The sequence below is a fragment of the Lithobates pipiens genome, unplaced genomic scaffold, assembly GCF_037356315.1.
Source record: "Lithobates pipiens isolate NorthernLeopardFrog02 unplaced genomic scaffold, aLitPip1_a1.2 Scaffold_16, whole genome shotgun sequence".
Lineage (NCBI taxonomy): Eukaryota > Metazoa > Chordata > Amphibia > Anura > Ranidae > Lithobates > Lithobates pipiens.
Window position 1 is genome coordinate 401177729 of NW_027507748.1, and position 23348 is coordinate 401201076.

At 41.0% G+C, this 23348-nt stretch overlaps 1 protein-coding gene across 2 annotated transcripts in view; it reads right to left on the reverse strand.

Annotated features, from left to right (window-relative positions):
• PHKG1 (phosphorylase kinase catalytic subunit gamma 1) overlaps window positions 1-20080 on the reverse strand; it is a 44500-nt gene extending 24420 nt beyond the window's left edge. Inside the window, exons 1-3 of one of the 2 annotated variants that reach the window (XM_077482338.1) lie at window positions 19919-20080; window positions 8653-8767; window positions 5801-5976 (exon numbers count right to left, since the gene is read on the reverse strand). In XM_077482338.1, coding sequence (XP_077338464.1) covers window positions 5801-5976; window positions 8653-8735 — 259 coding nt within the window. In that variant the 5' untranslated portion in view covers window positions 8736-8767; window positions 19919-20080. Of the gene's footprint in view, window positions 1-5800; window positions 5977-8652; window positions 8768-18841; window positions 18954-19918 lie in introns of those variants that run through there. The other variant, XM_077482339.1, reaches the window with a different exon arrangement.
• Between the last annotated feature and the right edge of the window lie 3268 nt (window positions 20081-23348).

Sequence of the window (23348 nt, forward strand, 5' to 3'; positions counted from 1 at the left end):
TCAGAAAGCAGCAACCTTAACATAAAATGTACACTGTGTATTGCTGTGCTGGAGTCATGTTACTTTGTATGATCTACAAAACTGCTTACATAAACCATACAATAAAATGCTGGCAACTAAACATGCCTACATGTACCAAAAATAGCTTTGTTTGCATCCTTGGTGGCAACCGAATATTGAAATTCTGACCTCTCCTGATCGGTATTAGCCTGCCACCGAACACCCCACCTAATTTTTCAATCTTTACTGTTGGTTACCAAGGCCACCCATCACAAGAACTGGCCAAAAGGGAGGTGGGAGGGACAACACCTACATTAAAGCAGAACTATATAATGTAAACATAAAAAAAATTCAAGTTGGAAGGCACGCTCTTCACTGCAAAGGAGACATTGCTATGTCTCTTCTGCATTAAACCAAACTTACCTGCCTGTTTGGAATTTTCTTTAGAATGTATACCAAGTTGTACCTGCTTTCTCGGCATACCTTGCATTGCAATGAATGAATGTGTGGGAGTTTCGTCATTCCCGGCTAGCCAAACCAATCAAGAGGCCTAAAGACCTAGAACTTGGGAGAAGCTAGAAAGATGATGCTGGAGAGGGACCACGCGGTTAACGCATTTTTAAAAGAGAGGTAAGTATTTGCACAGTTTTATTCTGCTTTAACTTCATCAAGTGGTGTCACATTTGTGGATTTGTGCTCTCTAATCCATATTTTATCATCATTTTTCTGACAAACACATATACCATAGAGTAGCAACTCAACACAAAACACTTTAAAAAAATCAGAAAACAAAAATACCACAATAAACCTAACATTACATATAAAAACATTATACTATAACATTATTAACTATCCCATCTATCTGACCTGAAAGAAAAAAGATAAAAAAAAAACATTCCACAGACAAAATTTTACAACATTCCCGAAATTGTAACATTTTACATTTTCTCACTTAGTCATTGCAAAACTAGGTACCTGATGCCATTCTACCCAAATCTTTTAAAAACTATTTAAAACTTACTTTATGCTGAGAACGCAACTGCTCTAAATTCTAATTCTTATTGTCTGCCAATAGACATTTCTCCACTGTCAATGGATGTGCCCAAGTCTTCTTTCGTGCAATCACTTTTCCATCAAGAAATAGTATTCCACTAAACCCCAATTTCAGGTTATCTTGATTTTCTGTAACCTCCAGATGCCCCAGCATACAAGTATATGGATTACATACTACACTACCATACATTTTTAAAATACCATTAATGTTGACTAACATCTTTCCAATATCTTGCCAATTTACGCTATAACTTTTGCTTATTGCGATTTTTTTTTACCAAAAACATGTACAAGAATACGTATCGGCCTAAACTGAGGAAAAAAAATGTTTATATATATATATATATATATATATATTTTTTTTTTTTTTTTTTGGGGGACATTTACTATAGCAAAATGTAAAAAATAATAAGTTTTTTTCAAAATTGTTGCTCTTTTTGTTTATAATGCAAAAAATAAAAACCGCAGAGGTGATCAAATACCACCAAAAGAAAGCTCTATTTGTGGGGGAAAAACATCAATTTTGTTTGGGAGCCACGTTGCACGACCGCCCAATTGTCAGTTAAAGCGACGCAGTGTTGAATCGCAAAAAAGTGCTCTGGTCTTTGGCCTGCAAAATAGTCCGGGGGTTAAGTGGTTCATATGTAAAGTAAAAAAAAAGACTTATAAATATGCAACTATATGGTTAAGGAACAAAATATCTATTCCACTCTGAGAATAACAGACAGAAGATATCTATATAGATATATATACTATTAGCCCTTGTACACACGGTCGGAGATTCCGACAAAAAAATCCGTCGGATTTTGGCTGAACTTGTGTTGCATACACACGGTCGGACAAAGTTCGGAACGTGATGACGTAAGATGGGACTACATTCAGGCTAGTAGCCAATAGCTTTGGTCTAGGAATTTGATCTGAGCATGCGTGGCACTTTGTCCGATCGGAATTCTCTACAAACGATCGGACAAAATCAGAAAATTTTATAGCTCAGCTCTAAAACTTTGTTGATCGGATATTCTGACGGAAACAGTCAGATGGAGCCCACACACAGTTGGCTTATCCAACAACATGGTCTGATCGGACATTTTCCGTCGCAATGTCCGACCGTGTGTACAAGGGCTTAGAGGTTAAATCTGGTAGATATCATTAGACTCAGAGGTCAATTTATTTAAAAAAAAAATAATTGAACCTACAAGAAAATTTTTGTTTTAAGAAAATTTGTTCGATTTTGTAATAGTTAGTGGGGTCAAATCGATGTTCGTTTTCAATCAGTCATCATCAGTGATGAGAAAACGGAATGTTAAAACCAAGTGAAATTTTCAAATGACATTTGTCCATTCATCGAATGTCCAAAAAGCGATGCATATATGGCCAGCATAAGACATTTAGTAGCAGCAGCATGCTTTTTTTTTTTTATGACCTGTTATGAAAAAAAAAAAAAAAAAAAAAGGCCCTTTAGCCTGGATTCACACCTATGCATTTTTAGTGCTTTTTGCATTTTGCAGATTTGCACTACAGTCCATTTAACACGGTTTCCTACGGAGCATGTTCTGCAGAGCAAATCTGCAAAATGCAAAAAGCACTAAAAACGCATAGGTGTGAATCAGGCCTTATAGTACTAAAACAGCAGATAATCAATACCATGAGGGGTTAATTTATACTGTGAAAAAGTGAAAGTGATAATATATACATAACACATTATATATATATATATATATATATATATATATATATATATATATATATATATAAATAACTTATATCATACATATAATAATAAATATATCCAGAAGTAGGATATACAGGGTATTTTAACCAAGAGTCAGACATGACGCTACATGAAGGATGGAGGGGGAATATAAATCTTTTCTATTAAAGTAGTACTAAAGGCTGAGACTTTTTCATGGATATAATTATTTTAATATAATGCACAATACTGGTAAACTTTTACTTTAAATGTAATTGTAATGCCTTATATTCCCTCCAGGGTAGCAGCCTCCAGCTTCTCTGGATTCAGGTGCTGATCTTCCCTGCACAGAGCCCTTAAAGTAAATGTAAACATTGGATTTCTTTCTTTTAAAACAATCTTGTCATGCTACCTGCTCTGCAATGGTTTTGCACAGAACAGTCCTGATTATCCTCTTCTGGGTTCCCCCGCCTTCAGAGTGCCCCCACAGCAAGCTGTAAAGTATAGTATAGAGTGCACCTATAGCAAGGTAAGGCTGGGTTCACACTATTGCAAACTGGATGTGGGTTTTTTCCTGCATCCAATTCGCACAGCAGGAGATTGTGACCAGCTCTCTGTGGAGACGGTTCACATTTCTCCTCAGCAGCTCCGATGCGATTGGTCTGTTTCAGGTCCGAATTCAGCCAAAATTTCGGGCTGAAATTGGACCTGAAACGGTAAGTTGAGCCACATCGGACTCCTACTGTGAGCTGAAGCGTGCTCATATGGGAACCCAGCCTAAAAAAACTTCTGCATTTAGGCCCCTTTCACACTGGGACGGTGGGTGCGTTGGCGGTAAAGCGCAGCTATTTTTAGTGGTGCTTTACCATCAATTTTGCGGCGCTATTCGCCCGCTAGCGAGTGCTTTTTAACCCCCCCTAGCAGCCGAGAAAGGGTTAAAACCACCGCAAAGTACTGCTGCAGCAGTGTTATGCCGGCAGTATAGCCACACTGCCCCATTGATTTCAATGGGCAGGAGTGGTGTATAAACCGCTCCATCACCACACCAAAGATGCTGCTAGCAGGACTTGTTTTAGCGTTCTGCCAAAGCACTGCTCCAATGTGAAAGCCCTCTGGGAGAGAGTAATAATAAATAAAAGAAAAAGAATCGCGCTACAAATTAAAATATAAAAATATATACACATCCAATACTGCTGCAGTTCTGCTATATACCAAAAGTTATATACATATAAACGTGACCCAAAAAAAAGAACCGCGCTGTCCTAAGGATTAATCTTAGGGTGTGTGCCTCCCATAAGGGAAACTATACATGTGAGGAAAATTAGTGCAGTGTCAACCAGTAATTGCAACTATACCTAATAAATAGGGAAAAAAATTCTATGTGCTAGAATTGTGATAATACATATGCATCAACAGCAGTAACACATCTTAAATATGTTATAAATAGTGCAAAAATACAACAATTACAGCCATATCATGATACGTGTAAAAAAAGTGAATGTAAATGCATATACATCAGCAGAAACTATGATAAAAGGTACAAACTAAAGTACTCTCAATCTACAAGTGTTCATTATCAAATAATTGGAGTAGATCCGTGAAAACTATAAAAAACACCACGTGTCAAATATAATGTTGAAAGACTTGATTCTGTGTCCTGTTCGAAGTCACAAGGTATATTGCAGTGCACCACCACCAAAAGTGAGGATTGGCTCCTTACCAGACGTCCTTAAATTGCACGCTTCAAGAGATCAAGCCAGGCTATGTACATCCCCCATTCATCCATAGGCTCCGCCCACATACAAGATCACATTTCAGACAGGCTCCAATATGTTTGTATTAAATGGTCCACCATAAGAAGGGAGAGAAAGCGCTCCAAATAGTGTAAAAACGTTTATTAAAAAATCAAAGATAAAAATAAGAAATACACTTACAAAGGTACTGTAAGGTTAGGGCCGGTTCACACTGCAGGCGATGCGAGGCGACACCGACTTGCCTCGCCGCGACCTGCCGCGACCTCAGCGGCAACTTGCAGATGACTTCTGTATAGAAGTCAATGCAAGTCGCCCCCAGGTCGCCCAGAAGTAGTACAGGAACCTTTTTTCTGAGTCGGAGCGACTCGAGTCGCTCCTCTCAGAACGGTTCCATTGTACAGAACGGGGGCGACTTGCGAGAGCGCGACGAGGCGAGTCGTGTCGCCTCGCATCGCCCGCAGTGTGAACCGTCTCTTAGGCATATCACAGTGGGAAGCGTCGGCCGAACGAGATTCTCCACGAAAATGTCCTTTCTCCAGCTGGTATGTTCAGAGGCAATGGATAGCGTGTCACACCGCCCGACGTGTTTCGTGAAATGTCACGTTGTCTCGGGGCTTTCACATTGGAGAGACAGCAGTGGCTCTTTCAAGGCGCTTTGCGGGTGCTATTTTTATCGTTTTTAGCACCTGCAAAACGCCCCAGTGTGAAAGGGGTCTTAGAATCACTAAGTTCCTTCTCTTGCCCAGGATTACATGTCCCATGAGGCATTGCTCCTCACACATTCGCAAGTTCCCAGGCACTTCCTGACATGTATGGAAGGTGTACTGAGCTGTATGTGTGCTGCACTGTGTATACTGACGTGTATGGAAGATGTACTGAGCTGTATGTTAGTTGCACTGTATTTTCATTGACAAAGGTTTTTATTGAGTAGCATGGATTAACAGAAAATCAGCTGACAGGCTGTGGAATAAAATGGTACATGAGACATAACTCAAGGCTTAAATCCAAGGTGGGGTAAAAGGCAGTTGCAGTGAGTAAAATATAACAATAGGTAAACAAATAATCCATTCTGTATGGAGGCCATTTAATCGGCTGACCAACTACTCGATTATGAAAATAGTTGACAACTTGACAATAGATAAGGAGCTTACAATCTAAGGTCCCCAACTTAGATTCATACCCACGGATTTCAAGCTCATGCTTCCAATATCAAGTTATTCCCTAAGAATACTCATTTATTAATAGTTATTCGGAAATGTCGGTTACTGTAGTAGACACATTTTTACAATTAAATTTTACTCACTGACATAAGGGTGGTCTGAAACTTTTTTCAGAATTTCAATCTCCTTAATAGTAGCTTCTCGAAGATCTTCAATTTCTTGCTGTGTCAAGTGGTCTCCGGTGATGTCTATAATCTTTACAGCAAAATCCTCTCTGGTCGGCTTAAATATGCATCGCCGCACCACACTGCTAACTCCTCTGTAGGAAGTATAGAAATGTGGTACAAAAAAAAAACATTACATCTAATATACAGTATAATGCAACAAGAATATATACAGTATATATCAGAAGTAGCTGTTTGTTATTTTTAATTATATACCCCCAGAAGCCAGTTTTACTGCACGTTACCTATGACCACAGATATCTGAGGCTACATAGTTACACTTACTTAATATAAAAGAAAAAAAAGAATTTATAGATTTCTGAAACATTCCTGAACTCTTTACAAAGTACATAGATAATTCACATAATACCCCTAAAATGAAATGCCATATTAATATTGTTTTATTGCTAACAATTTACATAATAAAGAAATCCAATAAGGTTTTGAAATTTAAGAAGCCCATTACCCTTTGAAATTTTGGCTTAGGGCACCTTGACGTCGGTGGCATTTTGACAAAGCCAGTCTTCTATACAAGCCACACTGATTTATTTACAGGGAACTGGCTCTGACCCCTGCATCAGGCTCCAGAAACTGCTTCATCATGCATTAGTCTTTTGCCTCTCTAAATAGTTGCAGTGTGTCCCTTTTTTTTATTTTAGAGCAACATCAAACTACACAGTGAAATCACTCAATGAGCTGCTAATACTATACATAAAATACAGCAATTACGGTATGTTGAAAACAAAACATAAGTGCAATTTACCTTGTACACTATATTACTAAAAGTATTGTGACGCCTGCCTTTACACGCACATGAACTTTAAAGGGGTTGTAAAGGTTCGTGTTTTTTCATCTTAAGGCATCATATTCATTAAGGTAAAAAAAAAAAAAAAAACACACCTGTCAGTCACCGCCCCCACAGCCCCTCATTTCTGAACCCTCTAACTTGTCCCACGGGGACACGCTCTCTCTCTAACCGGGGTTCTCGTCTCTTGTGTGGATAGATTGATAGCAGCGCAGCCATTGGCTCCCACTGCTGTCAATCAAATCCAAATATGCGGGTGCGGGGGGCGGGCCTGATTTCTGCATTCAGCATTTTTGGATGCCGAATGCTGGACTCAGGAGCGCACCCGCAAGGTAACCCCCCCGCACTCTCCTGGGGGGTTATCTCATGTGGGGAGGAGCTGCTAGAGCCACCGAGGGACCCCAGAAGAGCAGGTTCTGGGCCACTCTGTGCAAAACGAGCTGCACAGTGGAGACAAGTATGATATGTTTGTTATTTAGTTTCACTTTAATGGCATCCCAGTCTTAGTCAGTAGGGTTCAATATTAAGTTGGCCCACCCTTTGCAGCTATAACAGCTTTAACTCTTGTGGGAAAGCTGTCCACAAGGTTTAGGAGTGTGTGTATGGGTATGTGTGAGCATTCTTCCAGAAGCGCATTTGTGAGGTCAGACACTGATGTGGACGAGAAAAGACCTGGCTCGCAGTCTCTGCACTAAGTCATCCCAAAAGTGTTCTATCGAGTTGATGTCTGGACTCTGTGCAGGCCATTCACATTCCTACACCCCCAAACTCGCTCATCCACACCATATTGCCAAAAGTTTTGGGCCATCCCGCCAAATCATTTGGTGGAGGGGGGATTATGGTGTGAGCTTGTTTTTCAGGGGCTGAGCTTGGCCTCTTAGTTCCAGTGAAGGGAACGGTTAAAGCGGGAGTCCACCGGGACTCCGCGTTTTTTTTTTTTTTTTTAAAAGCCAGCAGCTACAAATACTGCAGCTGCTGACTTTTAAATAGTGACACTTACCTGTCCAGCGCGCCCGCGATGTCGGCACCCGAAGCCGATCGCTCGCTCGGCTGCCGGGTCCCGCCGCCATCTTGGGTATGGGAATCAGGAAATGGAGCCTTTCGGCTTCATTTCCCGGTTCCCTACTGCGCATGCGCGAGCCGCGCGGCGCAATCCGGACGGTCCCCGCTGCCTCTGGGAGCTGTGTGTTTCCCAGCAGGCAGCGGGGCACTTGCTGAAGGGGGCGGGCGCTGCGGAACGTACGCCCCGTTCCGCAGAGAGCTAGCCCGGAAGTGGGTGCAGTTACCTGGATTATCCAGGTAACTGCACCCCCCTCCCCCCTGAAAGGTGCCGATTGTGGCGCCGGAGGGGGGGGGATTCCGATGAGCGGAGGTCCATTTTAGGGTGGACCTCCGCTTTAAGGCGTCAGCATACCAAGACATTTCATGCTCCCAACTTTGTGGGAACAGTTTGAGGATGCCCCCTTCCTGTTCCAACATGACTGTGCACCAGTGCACAAAGCAAGGTCCATAAAGACATGGATGAGCCCGTTTTGGGTGGAGGAATTTGACTGGCCTACACAAAGTCCTGAGCTAAACCTGATAGAATCCCTTTGGGATGAATTAGAGTGGCGACTGAGAGCCAGGTCTTCCCCTTGACATTAGTGCCTGACCTCACAAATGCACTTCTGGAGGAATCGTCAAAGATTCCCCATAGACACACTCCTAAACTTTGTGGACAGCCTTCTTAGAAGAACTAAAGCTGTCATAGACACAAAGAGTGGTCCAATGCAATATTGAACCCTACGGACTAAGACTGGGATGCCATTAAATTTCATTTGCGTGTAAAGGCAGGTGTCCCAATACTTTTGGCAAAAGAGTGTATATCTAAAGGCAAAACATTTTTTTTCACCCTGGCTAGGGTAGGAAATGCATAAAACATTGCAGACAAAGCCATTTCATATATAAATCCCTTAATCAATTTTACCTCCCCAAGACCTCTTTGGGCTCATATTTCTCATAAAACTCTTGAGAAGTCTGCCAATCTGGTAATTCCTCTTCACGCGTCATCTTATATTATCTTTGAAAGCTGCTTCAAGGACCTGCAACAGATAAAAGTGTAATTATTGCAGTCATATTTAATATCAGATATAAATTTACCTGTTCTTTTCATACTTTCATTGCTTTATGCACCATTATTATACAGGTTTTATATTGCGGCAACCGTTTGCGCAGTGCTTAACAAAATAAATGCAGACATTACAATTTGTTACAAGAGGAATCAGAGGGCCCTGCTCATTAGAGCTTACAATCTAAAAAGGGAAGGGTCAATTGGTACAAAGGGTAATAGCTGTGGAGGATGAGCTGATGGAGGAAATAAAACAGTGTTAGTTAGAAGCAGGATAGGCTTCTTTAAAGAGAAGGGTTTTCAGGGATCATCTAAAGGTGGATAGATTAGAGGACAGTCAGACAGATTGGGGTAAGGAGTTCCAAAGGATGGGAGAAGCTCTAGAGAAATTTAAGAAGGGCAGGAGGTGAGGTGGGCATTAGAAAAAAAAGTTTAGTGACTTACTCTATTGTAGCTGGGTTAAAAGAGGGAAGTATTGATTGTGCAGGAGGACAAGGAGTGTAAAGTGAGGAATATATCTGTAGAGCGGAGACGAGACAGATTGTCTCAATCTTATGTGAATGGCGTACCCTGAATAGAACTAGGATGAACTAGGATGAGTTCACCATGCAATGTAATTAAAAGTAAAGTCAGGATAGACTTTCCTGTGGTTGAGTCACCCCCCCCCCCCCTTCCCCACAAGGATCAGAGTAACAGCAAAGTAGTATCTTCATGACCTTTCTATCAGATGTTTATTAAAAGCTTATTCGGTATGTCTGTTACAAGGCTAGGGAGTTCATCACTAATGCAATGTGATGGTGAGTGATGGGAAGAAGACAAGTCTTTAACCACTTGCTTACTGGGCACTTAAACCCCCCTCAGTCCCAGACCAATTTTCAGCTTTCAGCACTGATGCACTTTGAATGACAATTGCGCGGGCATACAACACTGTACCCAAATGAAATTTTTATAATTTTTTTCCCACAAATAGAGCTTTCTTTTGGTGGTATTTAATTACAGCTTGGAGTTTTATTTTTTGCTAAACAAACAAAAAAAGATGCAAAAAAAAAAAATCATGTTTAATAGTTTGTTATAAAATTTTGCAAACAGGTCATTTTTCTCCTTTATTGAAGTGCGCTGATGAGGCGGCACTGACAGGCTGCACTGGTGGGCACTGATGGGCTGCATTGGTGGGCACTGATAGGCTGCACTGGTGGGCACTGATAGGCATAGTTAAGGCGGCACTAATAGGCACAGATAAGGCGGCACCGATGGGCACAGATAAGGCAGCACTGATGGGCAAAGATGGGCACAGATAAGATGGCACGGATGGGTGGCACAGATGGGTGGCACGGATGGGCACTGATTGGTACCACTGATAAATGGGACTGATGGGCACTGATAGGTGGCACTGATAGGTGGCACTGCTGGGCACTGGTAGATGACACTGATGGGCACGGATATGTGGCACTGGGGTGCAGCACATTTGTTAAGGCAGATTGTGGGCACTGCTGGGTGGCACTGTGGGCACTTACTTTTTATTAATGTGGCACTGGCAGGGGGCAGGTGGGCACTGGCAGGGGGCAGGTGGGCACTAGCAGGGCTGGCCATGATCGGGACTGATGTCCCGAATACGGCCGCCGGTGATCGGCTTTTTTTTTTCTCCTTGCGCTGACAGCGCGAGGAGGAATAATAGCCGATTACCGGCTCCGTTATATCACATGATCAGCTGTCATTGGCTGACAGCTGATCACGTGATAAGGGGTCGGGATCGACCCCTTGCACGGATCGGTGATCAGGCGAGTCTCGTAGACTCGCCGATCACAGAGCGCGCGCCCCTCAGGGGGCGCGCAGGCCGCTCGTGCATGGGACTACGTCAATAGACGTAGTCCCGGAAAAGGAGATCCGCGCTGTAGCCGTCATTCGGCTATAGCGCGGGTCTCAAGTGGTTAAAGCACTGTTGGTTTTTGAGGTTCACTCATCCTCTGCAGCCCTCAGCTAGTTTAAGTATTTTAAGTGACTCAATTTACAAAGCTTGGTATTTTTCAAAAAAGTGACAGCGGTTTTGAGCTGTCGTTTGGAGTCCATTGAGATTTGAAATTGCAAATACATAGCTAAAATAATAATCCTTGCCCTTGTGTTAATGCTTTGTTAATTGAGCCTTCTGACATTATAAAAAAAATAAAGTGGCTGATGAAGGTATGAAGGTACATGTGCATACATCAGGGATATGCAATTAGTGGACCTCCAGCTGTTGCAAAACTACAAGTCCCATCATGCCTCTGGGTGTGATGCTTGTGGCTGTCAGAGTCTTGCTATGCCTCATGGGACTTGTAGTTCTGCAACAGCTGAAGGTCTGCTAATTGTATATCCATGGCATACAGTATCTGCAGCAGCTTTTAATCCTCCAGCACTATTCATATGTATGGCAGTTATGACTGGGAAAATATCCAACACTTCGTGGTAACATCAGAGCTTCCTTGCATTCCCATATAATCCCCAGTAGAGATAAGTTTGAGCGTGTTTGGATGCTCTTCTAAACCTATGTGGTTAAGCCCACCAGGAAGCGGTCACCTGTAATGGGCCAATCATCTGCAGCTGGGGCATTCCCTGCATGCAGCCGCATCTATACATGCTTCTTGTATACATGTGGCTGTGGGGACAGGGAATGTCCCCACTGCAGAAGATTGACCCATTACAGGTGACAGCTTCCTGGAGGGTTGAGTTCAGAAGAGCATCCAAACACGCTCAAGCTCATATCTATTCCTCAGTTGATAAAGTGTTAATTTATCAACCTAAGAAAATGTATGCCTTTTCTTAGGCATACATTATTATCAGTTTCAGTGATCACTAATGTGGTAATAACCAAAGTACTGTCATCTTTTGGATATGGCCATCAGTAGAATTAATGTGGCTCCTTGTTGATTTATTCAGCTCAGTTGAGCACACTGTAGCATCTAAACTTGTTATTCTGGATTTAAAAGGAATTTACTTTTTTTTTTAGATATACATGTAAAAAAACATTTACCTATACATGTCTTTCTGATAAAAAGAATTATATTAATATGTACATGGGGCAACCATAATGGCTTACTACATATGCAGGCTATGCTTTCTTCTATGATGTGCCACACAACAGTTGTGCTTTACAGCTCTTTATCACAATGCATGTCTGAATCGGCAGATTTATTGCAGGAATTTATAAACAATGTCGTAGACACTCAATTGGTATGTACCTTCACTCAACAAATGTTAATGACTGTGACAAATTTTTGTACATGTCTGAAATTATTATTCAGGATCTGAATAATAGAACTTTATGAGGGCAGACAGTACAGGTACAATACATTCAATACAGAAGGAGAGGGCCCTGCTCATAGAAAATACATGTTTTGCTGTGAGAGGGTGTGTTGTTGGGTGGGCACCCAATACATGTTGGAGGATCAAGGAGAAGTAAGCATTTTGAGCAACACTGTTGCTAAATTCTTGTCAGGAGCAAATCTGTTGCTTTGTCTTGAATGGGCAAATAGGTCTAAATATGCATGCTTGGCTGCTCAAAACATGCGTGTCTGTGGAAAGATCTTCTTTTGTGAACAAGCATCTTCCAGTTGAATCATGCTCAAACCTGTGATTTATCCATAAGACAAAGCAATATATTTGCTTTAATTCACCAGCACCACATACCTTCCTTTTACTCCCCCCCCCCCACGTTTCCTTTAATCCACTATAGGAAAAGAAAATGTCCAGTACTTTGACTCCCTACTGCTCAGCATGGGCACCATTCAGAGGATACTTTGCCTTCTTTGAATAAAGTGTTCTCTGATTGGAAGAGGCAGGGCAGTGACATCACACTCTAAACCTTGTCCAATTAGAGAATGCTTTGTATTCTTTCTAGAAATACAAAGCATTCTCTGAATGGTGCCAACCTCCACTGTTCTGAATACAGCAGGGCAGAGTAATTGGCAGAATACATGATAAAAATGTGTAATAAAATAATCAAAATAAAACATAAAATAACAGTCTGTATCTCATGTGTGCTAGGTGATGCCTTTGATGAAGTCCAGGTGATGAAATGCATCAGGTGGGGCTTGGAGATCTGTTGGCACATGCCCAACACTGAAACACTGGAGATTGGGACCAAGGCTATGACTAGCTTGCTAAAGCTGTGTATGAACAGGAACATTATCTGATGCTGGATTTACTGTTTCCTGCTGTTTTTAACCTATTTTTAATAACAAACCTATTCTGGACTTACTGAACCTTTAAACAGGTAGCCATTCTGATGCAGTGAGTTCTTTAGTAGGTTGTGGGATTGCACCTTGAGTACCACGCATTGGTGGATTTATTGAATATTCAAGATTGCACACAGGGATACAGACTCTTGTATCATGTTTTATTTTGCTTTATATACACATTTTTTTGTACATTATCATGTGCACTGTCTATTTGTTTAATGTGGTGAGGCAACAAGTTAGTTTCTTAAGTCCAGGGGGAAAGTAAAAGCAGTTTTATTTAGATAATCCTCTGCCCCATAGCAGACGTGCTCTCCAATGCTCTGGCGTTGGACTTTCCTTGGGCATCCTCACATCTAATACAGGGCTATAGTCCCTGCATTGGTCTTGATAACATCAGAGTACTGAGCACTGGAGCATGAGGGAGAAGACACTGCACCGACCAATCTAGCATTACAGATAAGTTGGTAAATAAATCTGCTTTTCCAAATCCCTAGACAGAAACAAGTAGATAATCCTCCTAGTGTGGCTGCAGCCCCACTACAAGGGAGAATTTTTATATTTCCTGGAAATCAGCTTTAAAGTTGAACTCGAGGAATTCTTTCTTTATTTTTTTTACATTGGTCCAGCTTGGTTACATCAACAGTATCTCACAAAAGTGAGTACACCCCTCACATTTTTGTAAATATTTTATTCTATCTTTTCATGTGACCACACTGAAGAAATTACACTTTGCTACAATGTAAAGTTGTGACAGTACAGCTTGTATAACAGTGTTAATTTGCTGTCCCCAAAAAATAAGTCAACACACAGCCATTAATGTTTAAACCACTGGCAACAAAAGTGAGTATACCTCTAACTGAAAATGTCCTAAATTGGGCCCAATTAGCCACTTTCTCTCCCTGGTGTTATGTGACTCGTTAGTGCTACAAGGTCTCAGATGTGAATGGGGGGCAGGTGTGTTAAATTTGGTGTTCTCGCTCTCACTCTCTCATACTGGTCACTGGAAGTTCAACATGGCACCTCACGGCTAAGAATTCTCTGGGGATCTGAAAAAATAATTGTTGCTCTACATCAAGATGGCATAGACTATAAGAAAATTGCCAAGACCCTGAAACTGAGCTGCAGCACAGTGGCCAAGACCATACAGCAGTTTAACAGGACAGGTTCCACTCAGAACAGGCCTCGCCATGGTCAACCAAAGAAGTTGAGTGCACATTCTTAGCGTCATATACAGAGGTTGTCTTTGGGAAATAAATGTATGAGTGCTGCCAACATTGCTGCAGAGGTTGAAGGGGTGGGGGGGGGGGGGGGTCAGCCTGTCAGTGCTCAGATCATACGCCACACACTGCATCAAATTGGTCTGCATGGCTGTCATCCCAGAAGAAAGCCTCTTCTAAAGATGATGCACAAGAAAGCCCACAAACAGTTTGCTGAAGACGAGCAAACTAAGGACATGGATTACTGGAACCATGTCCTGTGGTCTGATGAGACCAAGATAACCTTATTTGGTTCAGATGGTGTCAAGCGTGTGTCGCGGAAACCTGGTGAGGAGTACAAAGACAAGTATGTCTTGCCTACAATCAAGCATGGTGGTGGGATTGTCATAGTTTGGGGCTGCATGAGTGCTGACAGCACTAGGGAGGGAACCCTGAATGCCAACATATACTGTGACATACTGAAGCAGAGCATGATCCCTCCCTTCAGGTACTGGGCCGCAAGGCAGTATTCCAACATGATAAAGACCCCAAACACACCTCCAACATGACCACTGCCTTGCTAAAGAAGCCGAGGGTAAAGGTGATGGACTAGCCAAACATTTCTCTACACCTAAACCCTATTGAGCATCTGTGGGGCATCCTCAAATGGAAGGTGGAGGAGCAAAAGTCTCTAACATCCACCAGCTCCGTAATGTCGTCATGGAGGAGTGGAAGAGGACTCCAGTGGCAACCTGTGCAGCTCTGGTGAACTCCATGCCCAAGAGGGTTAAGACAGTGCTGGAAAATAGTGGTAGGCACACAAAATATTGACACTTTGAGCCCAATTTAGACATTTTCACTTAGGGGTGTACTAACTTTTGTTGCCAGCGGTTTAGACATTAATGGCTGTGTGTTGAGTTATTTTGAGGGGACAGCAAATTTACACTGTTATACAAGCTGTACACTCTTAAATTGTAGCAAAGTGTAATTTCTTCAGTGTTGTCACATGAAAAGATATAATAAAATAGTTACAAAAATGTAAGGGGTGTACTCACTTTTGTGAGATACTGTATTTCTTCATCCAGAGGGTCGGTGGGGATACAGAAATGCACTGCGGTAGCCTGTCTTGCATACATTTAGTGCTGCTCTCTTCTGGGTACTCCAGGAGCAACTTGCCATCTGCATACTGGGCACCTCCACCAGAGAATGGCTTGTATTTTTTCAGTGAACACAAAGCATTCTTTGATTTTCTCCAATCAGGTAAAATCAAGGCAAGAGAGGAGGAGCGGATGACATCACAATAGCACCCACAAGAGACTTTCTACGTATCCCCAGCATCCCTTCAAATACAATTTATGAAGAATTAGATGTACTCTAAGCTGGATCAATGCAAGTTTAACTAAATATAATTCCCTAATGTTTATTTTTAAATGGGTGCAACATATATTTAAGGATTTTATGTAAACAAAGTCCAGTGTTACTATATACTGTATATTAGTGATTTCAATTAATTACATCTGCCTGTGAATGATAAAGTCTTAAACTGGATACACACTATACAACTTTTGTTGTTAGATTTCCTTTAGATTTACCTTCAACCATGTGGTGCTAGGGCCTGCCTGATTGCATACAAATGGAAAGTGTTTAGGTTTGACCTCATATTATATGCTTTTAGTAAACCTAAAGGAAAAAATCTGCAGAAAATTGCATAGTGTGTAGCCAGCTTTAGAAGAGAAGTTTTGGAGCTGCTATTGTTGACTTGTGTCTAAAATTGCAAAGCTCTTCGGCTGCCATCCTTTACTACGTGGTAAGTCACTGACCTAAGTGCGTAGCAAGTAATTTTTAGGGAAACCTGGAATGTTGGAGGTCAGAGACTTTCTAAGTAGTAAAAAATAAAATAAAATAAAATGATAAGGATGAACCCAGATCCTGCACCAAAACAAATGAGCAGCGATGACTCCAATATTTCTATCCTGACAGAAATAAAGCCTTTACACCATTTCCTCCAACTAAATCAGCATCAAGAATGCAAATACAGTATACTATATTTACACAGAGAAGGAACAGATCAGAAACCTCTATCAGTGACTTACCTTTTTTTTTTTTTTTTGGATTTGTTGCCTTTTGCTCGACAGTAAACACAATTTCCTACCAGTACAGTACTATATTTAAATTCGTGAAATTACTAAAATTATTAATGAAAAAAAAAAAGCTCAAATAACTGTGTCCATTTTCTGTCCTGATAGATGACTGAGCTTGTTTATGCATCTGTTATATTACATAAATCATTTCCTGGAAGGATGTTACATCATTATTGTCGCTATGAGAATACACTAAGGGTAATACGGCCATAAAGGAAGGCTCTCTAATTGCTTCCTCACAACAACATACAGCATTATACAGCATTTACATTATACAGCATTTTTGACTTGGATAAAGCTAAACTGTGCCCACATTTTAAGCAAACATCATCTTTTACTTTTTCTTTGAATGGACACTGAAAAGGATTTTAAACGAGTGCTGTTTCTTTTTGGGAGCTGTGCATACATTTATAGGCCTTGCTAATAATAAACTGGCATGAGCCGTGAGATTATACCCAAAAACCTCTGCCGAACGAGACCCTTAATAACCCATTTGAGATCACAAACAGCACTTGGCAGGCATACCACCCCTGATGGTAATTCTAACACCTCATGTCACTTCTCAGACATGTATGTGCTATTGTCAGTTGCACAGGCCTCCAAAATCTATTATCCATAGTAAGGTTACAATTTATGCCAACAATCTGCTCTATTTCACCACACCAGCCGCAGCCAGCGGCCACTCTCCCTGTTATGCTTAGTGAACTTCTTAAAGTGGAATTGCGGCTTACACCTAGCAAGCCTTAAATATGTCCTGTCCCCTGCCTAAGACCCCTTTCACACCAGGGCTTTTTTCAGGCATTTTTCAGGCGCTTTAGCGTTAAAAAAAGTGCCTGTAAAAGCACCTGAAAGAAGCCTCATCTGCAATCCCAATGTGAAAGCCCGAGTGCTTTCACACTGAGGCGCTGAGCTGGCAGGGGGTCAAAAAAAGTCCTGCAAGCAGCTTCTTTGGAGCGGTGAATACACCGATCCTAAAGTGCCCCTTCCCATTGAAATCAAACGCCTGCAAAGCACTTTTGGCAGCGGCGCTTTGTGGGCGCTTTTACCCCTTTATTTGGCCACTAGCGGTGGTTAAAAGCACCCCAATAGCGCTCGAATAATGCTGGTAAAGCACCGCTAGTTTAAGCAGTGCTTTACCAGCTTTTTTTCGGGCGCTGGCAGTGTGAAAGGGCTCTTAAAGCACTTGGGCTTTCACATTGGGATTGCAGATGAGGCTACTTCAAGCACTTTACAGGCCTTAAAAATGCCCCCCCTTTCTTCTAACACTAACTAACCTGTGTAAGAAATATGTATATCAGAAACAACCTATAAATAGGTAAGTATATGAACCTTTCTTACACAGGTTAGTTAGTGTTAGAAGAAAGGGGGGGGGGGGCATTTTTAAGGCTAGCTAGGTATAGGCAGGAATTTCACTTTAAATTTGGTTTCCTATTAAACTAAAAAGTTAACTTGCAGCTTTTTTCTTACCCTTTGGTCTCCACTGTTATCTCATAAGCACCAAAAAGCTATTGGGGGTTTGGGGACGGGGTGGCATCTCTCGTTTCCCTGCCCTTTTGTCCCCAACCATATTTTTTCTTCCACTCCCTCTTGTCTGCTGTTAGGGCAGATTGGTGAGGCAGCCATCTTGGAAAAACTCAGTAAAATATCATACAAGGTCCTATTTTTTTTTTTTTTTAGTGCATAACTGGGTTACATTGTGCTTTTTTGTAAAATATATGCCATGAGCTTAGATTATAGTAGTGTAGAGCACCCCCCTAAGGAGTCACAGATGAACTGGAATCCCCCCACCCCGCTCACCCAATTTTCACAGGCACTCTACAGACAGAGAACAGTCCGTGACTTTCTTTTTGTGGTTTATTGAAGGTTAAAAACTTGGATGGGGATGGGAGGTAATGGGATCCCCACCTGATTTCAGCAAAAAAAATAAATAAATCTGGCAACATCTTCCTATACACAGTCTATATACAGTCTCCTTTACACTCCTCCTGCTCTTTACTTGCTTGCAGACTCCAGCTAGATCACTGTAAATTAATTTGACAGGCACAGTCAGATTTAGCAATGGGGTTTGTGCTAGAAATATTTTGTATATATAGGGTAAGTACTACACACTAGTATTAGGTGGGAATCCCATTTCTTCTGATTTTTGTATATAGATTTAGCAATGGCCCTTTGCAGTAGGAACGGTAAGCCCCGCTTCGTAGCAGAACACAGTGATCAAGCTTGCAGTCTCTCTCCTGTGGCTACTGGTCCCAGCACCACCCCTTCAGGCAATGCCAACCCACCTGGCTGCTGCTGACACTTTCACTAGCCCTCCAGGCTAACTTTCCTCCACACTCACTCACACCAGCCCACCTGGCTAACTGCAGGAGATATCCCAGGGAAGGGATGAAGAATTGGCACAACTTTGCCTTCAGGGAGAACTGGCTACATGTGGCAGTCTCCCCCCTTGTTAGTCCCCAGTAGTGCTGCTCTACTGTCCTCTCACTTGCTCCCGCACCTTCATGAAGAGCTTCCTCCATGTGTTGTGGCAGGTTCCTTCCAGCACCTGATCTCCTGCCCAAGGTCACCCCAACCCAGATGGCCACAGACAGTATCCACAGCTCTATATCTCCATCTTCTACCTGACTGTCCCTGCTGGCATGGCCCATGCCTATTTATGAGGAAAGCCTTGCCCCCTGGCAAGCCCTTTACTGGGGGTTGGCTGAGACCCGCATACATAATCCAAACAGCACCCCCTAACCTCCGCCCACTAGCTCTAGAAGTTTCTTCAACCTTCTAGACCAGGAGGAAGCACCAGAGAAGCTGTCAAGAGGAGTCATCCAGCCCTGGCTTACTGAACTCACTGAACCCAGATTCATAGCTCAGACTTAGCCCTGAGCTAAACTACATTTTCCTATACTAACAAACTTACATCTTACATCTAGCACACACTGGAGGGTGCTACATTAGGGATTTTGCATGACCAACACATTTCTGTTGCTTTCCATTGATGAAGCTCTAACATCAGTTGATTAATCAAATAGTCCTGCAATCATACAGCAACATTTTGCCTGTTTATTTGTGAAAACATTTTGCTCATCTTACATGACTATGTAGATGGCCAGCAAACCTTCATTATATTATTAACAAAGGTATAAATTAAAAATCCAAATCTATGTGTAGTTAATATTCATCACTTGTTAAAAAAAATCATCATGCTTATACATTATTGTAATTCTATGGCAGAAAACCAAAGCTGTTTCATTAGACTGAGGGCAGGAAAGATAAAAGCATGGGAATAAATTAAACATAGAGCTCTTACATAATCTTCCAAATATGGCTGTAAAAATAGGACACTTTGAACAGATATGTGTCCTTGATATGGAGTACACTTAAAAATGGAATATCTTTTTTTGTATAGAGCTATGTAACTGTTAGTTGTCAAAGTCAAGGCATAATGCAGTTTCAATAGCAGTATTGAAAATAGCACAGATTTGATGCTCAATAGAAGAATCATCTTTTTCCTGAGTCTGCGTACCTTGAAATACGACTATAAAGACAATTGCTGCTTTCAGTATAATAACACTCCTCTTACCTCTAATGAAGCTGGGCCCAACAGTGTTCTCCTGATGGTATTCCCATGTATACTAACAGCAAGGATCCCAGAATCCTGCATACACGCAGCCTGGCAGAGTGATCATCCCCTGAGCTTGTGTTCTGTACACTGCAGATCTAAGCAAGTGACTTGCCAAAAATACATTGCTATTCATCCTGGAATACAAGCAGCAAAGCCAAGCCTCAACATGTGCTGTTACCACTTAGCTGTTATGTACTTAGATCAACATGTGTGACCTGGAGGAAGGTGAATATTAGTCTAACTACGACCAGAATACATACTTTTACTTACTGATTTTATAGGGCTATGCGTTCACTTGCAGTGTCTGCAGTGCAGGATTAAGCACACTGAAAGCATTTTATTATGGAGTTGTACTAACTACATATCCTGGCTGGTAAATATGAGCAGGGAGTGCCACAGAGATCCTGGCACTGTATGAATGCTACAGTAATCCTATGTATTGTGTGTTGAACTGGTAAAGGAAGAAACAGTCCATGGGCGTTTTTAAAGTTACAGTACTGTAATGCAAGAACATTTTTTTAATAATGAACTAGAGAACAGGGGGGTAGTTGGTGTTGCGCTGTTCTAATATAGAACACTGGTCAAGAAGGGGTTCAAGCCCTATCTTCCTGACTCATAGATAAGATGGTTTGGAGTAAGGGGGTGTATAGTCCTTAATTGTTATAAGGATGGTTAGAATATTTCTATGTTTCTTAATAAGTTATACGTCTAATTCTATGTGGAGTGAGGGTACAGTAATGTAAAATGTCAGCTGAATAATGTAATAGTGATGTGAAAACCAAGGAATAAAAAGAGGAAATGAAATAAAAATAGAAAATTGCAGAATATAAGAAAATAAGAATAGATAAAAATAATAAACGCATTACAGAGGTGTCTGTACCTAGACTACAAGCGTGCAGAAGTAGTTCTTGTAAGAGAAGCTATATGCTGAGTATCGACGTGATCAAAAGATGGGACTGATATAATAAAAGTAAACACACTACAGAGTCAGCTGTGACTTAAGTTGTATGAATAAACCAAATGATATAAAACAAAGTGTGAGGTGTGGACACATCCAACACCATCAACTAAGGACCTCCAAAAATAAGTGTAATCAGAAAAGTGCCACGTGCTCAATAAACTAGGAATAGATGCATAACACTGACAAAAAAATATTAATAAATAAATGATAAATGAATGAGTTGAGGGTAAGTATTGAATCATATAACTACACCCAATAGTTCGGTGTGATAACAGAATATAACGACAGAATAACAAACAGAATATTTCAGTATGAAATTAGTAATTTTTTCAAAATCGGTAAATGACCTACAGAGCCTTTGCATCAAATGTATAAACTTGAATTCATAAGTGCAAAAAGAAAATAATTATTACCACCAGCAAACTGGAGTGGCAATGGGAGCCAAATTTGCCCCCAGCGTAGCAGGCCTCTTTATGGCAAAATGGGAGGAAGAAGTAGTATTCAACGATAGACCTTCAGAATTAATGATATACAAAAGATATATTGATGACATTTGTATATTCTGGAAAGGCGACCTAGAAAAACTCACTCTGTTCCTTGAGAAGCTAAACCAAAATGAGAGAAATAAAAAACTCTCATGGGAGATAAGTAAAGAAAAAGTGACATTTCTGGATTTAGAAATTCTACAGGAAGGCACAAAACTCAGAACACAGACATTTTAAAAATGTAGACAAAAAAAGTTATCTCCCAATAGAAAGCAGTCATCACAAAAATTGGATTTTTAACATACCAAAAGGACAATTTATTAGACTAAGACATAACTGCTCTAAGATCGACACTTCTTTAGATCAAGCAGAGAAAATGGGAGCAAGATTTATGGCGAAAGGATACGATAAAGAGTTTATTAAAAAGAAGACAGAGGAAGTCCGAGTATTAGACTGTGGAAGCTTGATCCAAGATAGAGAAGAAGAGGGACAAAAGAAGTCCCTATAATCCTAGACTACAATGTGCAATACAAAAAAAATTGAGACGATAATAAATTGACACTGGCACATACTACTGGCTGATAGACACTTGAGCGAAAGCCTATCCAAACTCCCAAGATTCATATACAAAAAAGCTCCGACAATACGAGACATAATAGTGAGGAATGTACCAGATCCCCCTAAAAAAATTTTACACTTTTCACTGGAAAAGGTTTTTTCCCCATGTAGAAGATGCTATGCATGTACAAGAACAAAATACTCTAACCAAAAGAAATTTGATTTTAAATCAAATAGTACAGGGAACACATATGAAATAAAAAAAATCATTTGTTGTAATACAGAGGGGGCCATATATATGCTAGAATGCAGTTGCGGCCTGCAATATGTGGGACGGACTAAATGGTTACTCAGATTGCGGATCAAGGAACATGTCCAAAATATCCTCAAAGGATACGACAAACATAGCGTGTCCAAACATTTTCTACTATATCACAACAAAGACCCCTCACATCTAAAATTTTGGGGAATAGAACCGTACATAAAACATTGGAGAGGAGGACATAAAGTGAGAACATTAAGACAATTAGAGTCAAGATGGATTTTTACACTAGACACACTCTCACCAAGCGGCCTGAACATAGAATTCGACTTAAATTGTTTCCTGAGTGACTTTTACTCAAGCAGATTAGATAAGGACACCGTACATATTCAATGCATACTTTTGTATAATAAGTTCCCCATAGGAGAAGCACAATACAAAAATCTGTACTGATTTTATCATTTCTTACCATTTTTATGTCATTATTGCTATGCTTTTTTGATATTGCTGTTTTTTTTTCTTTTACGTTTATTTTGGATCTGAAAACTAGCAGCAAGAGCGTCCTTCCAACCCCTTAATTCATCCATTTTTAGCCTTTTAACTTATTTATGAGAAATGTATCTCTTTCTTTTTAAGATTAATTCTTCTGTGTTTTAAATTAATTACAGTTGTTTTTAATTGTTCTTAGCTAAATCAGTCTATTTTCCTAACCGCCAGTATGATTATTAACTCTGTAGTATATACCTACATTAGGTGCTACAAGATATTTTATTAAATGATGGTGCCATTATGCAAGACATCTTTTGAGCGAAATAGCACTATGTAAACAATATAACCAACAAAATGGCGGCACCCTATGAGCGCGACATACAGTGCGGTCTAATCTGGCACATGTTAGAACGAGCGTGTCATGCATATTGCGTGCCGCTCGCCCTGGGCTCCAGTAGCATGGCAGCGCCTTGTCCATCTATAGGAACTAACAGAAAATGGATACACATAACAGACATCCGCCGGAGACTATTTATAAGTTTACAGCGCCCCTTCCCAGCATCCCCTGATGAAGTCACGTGGTGTGACGTCACGCGTAGGGACAGGAAGGACGCACTTTGCTGCTACAGAGAT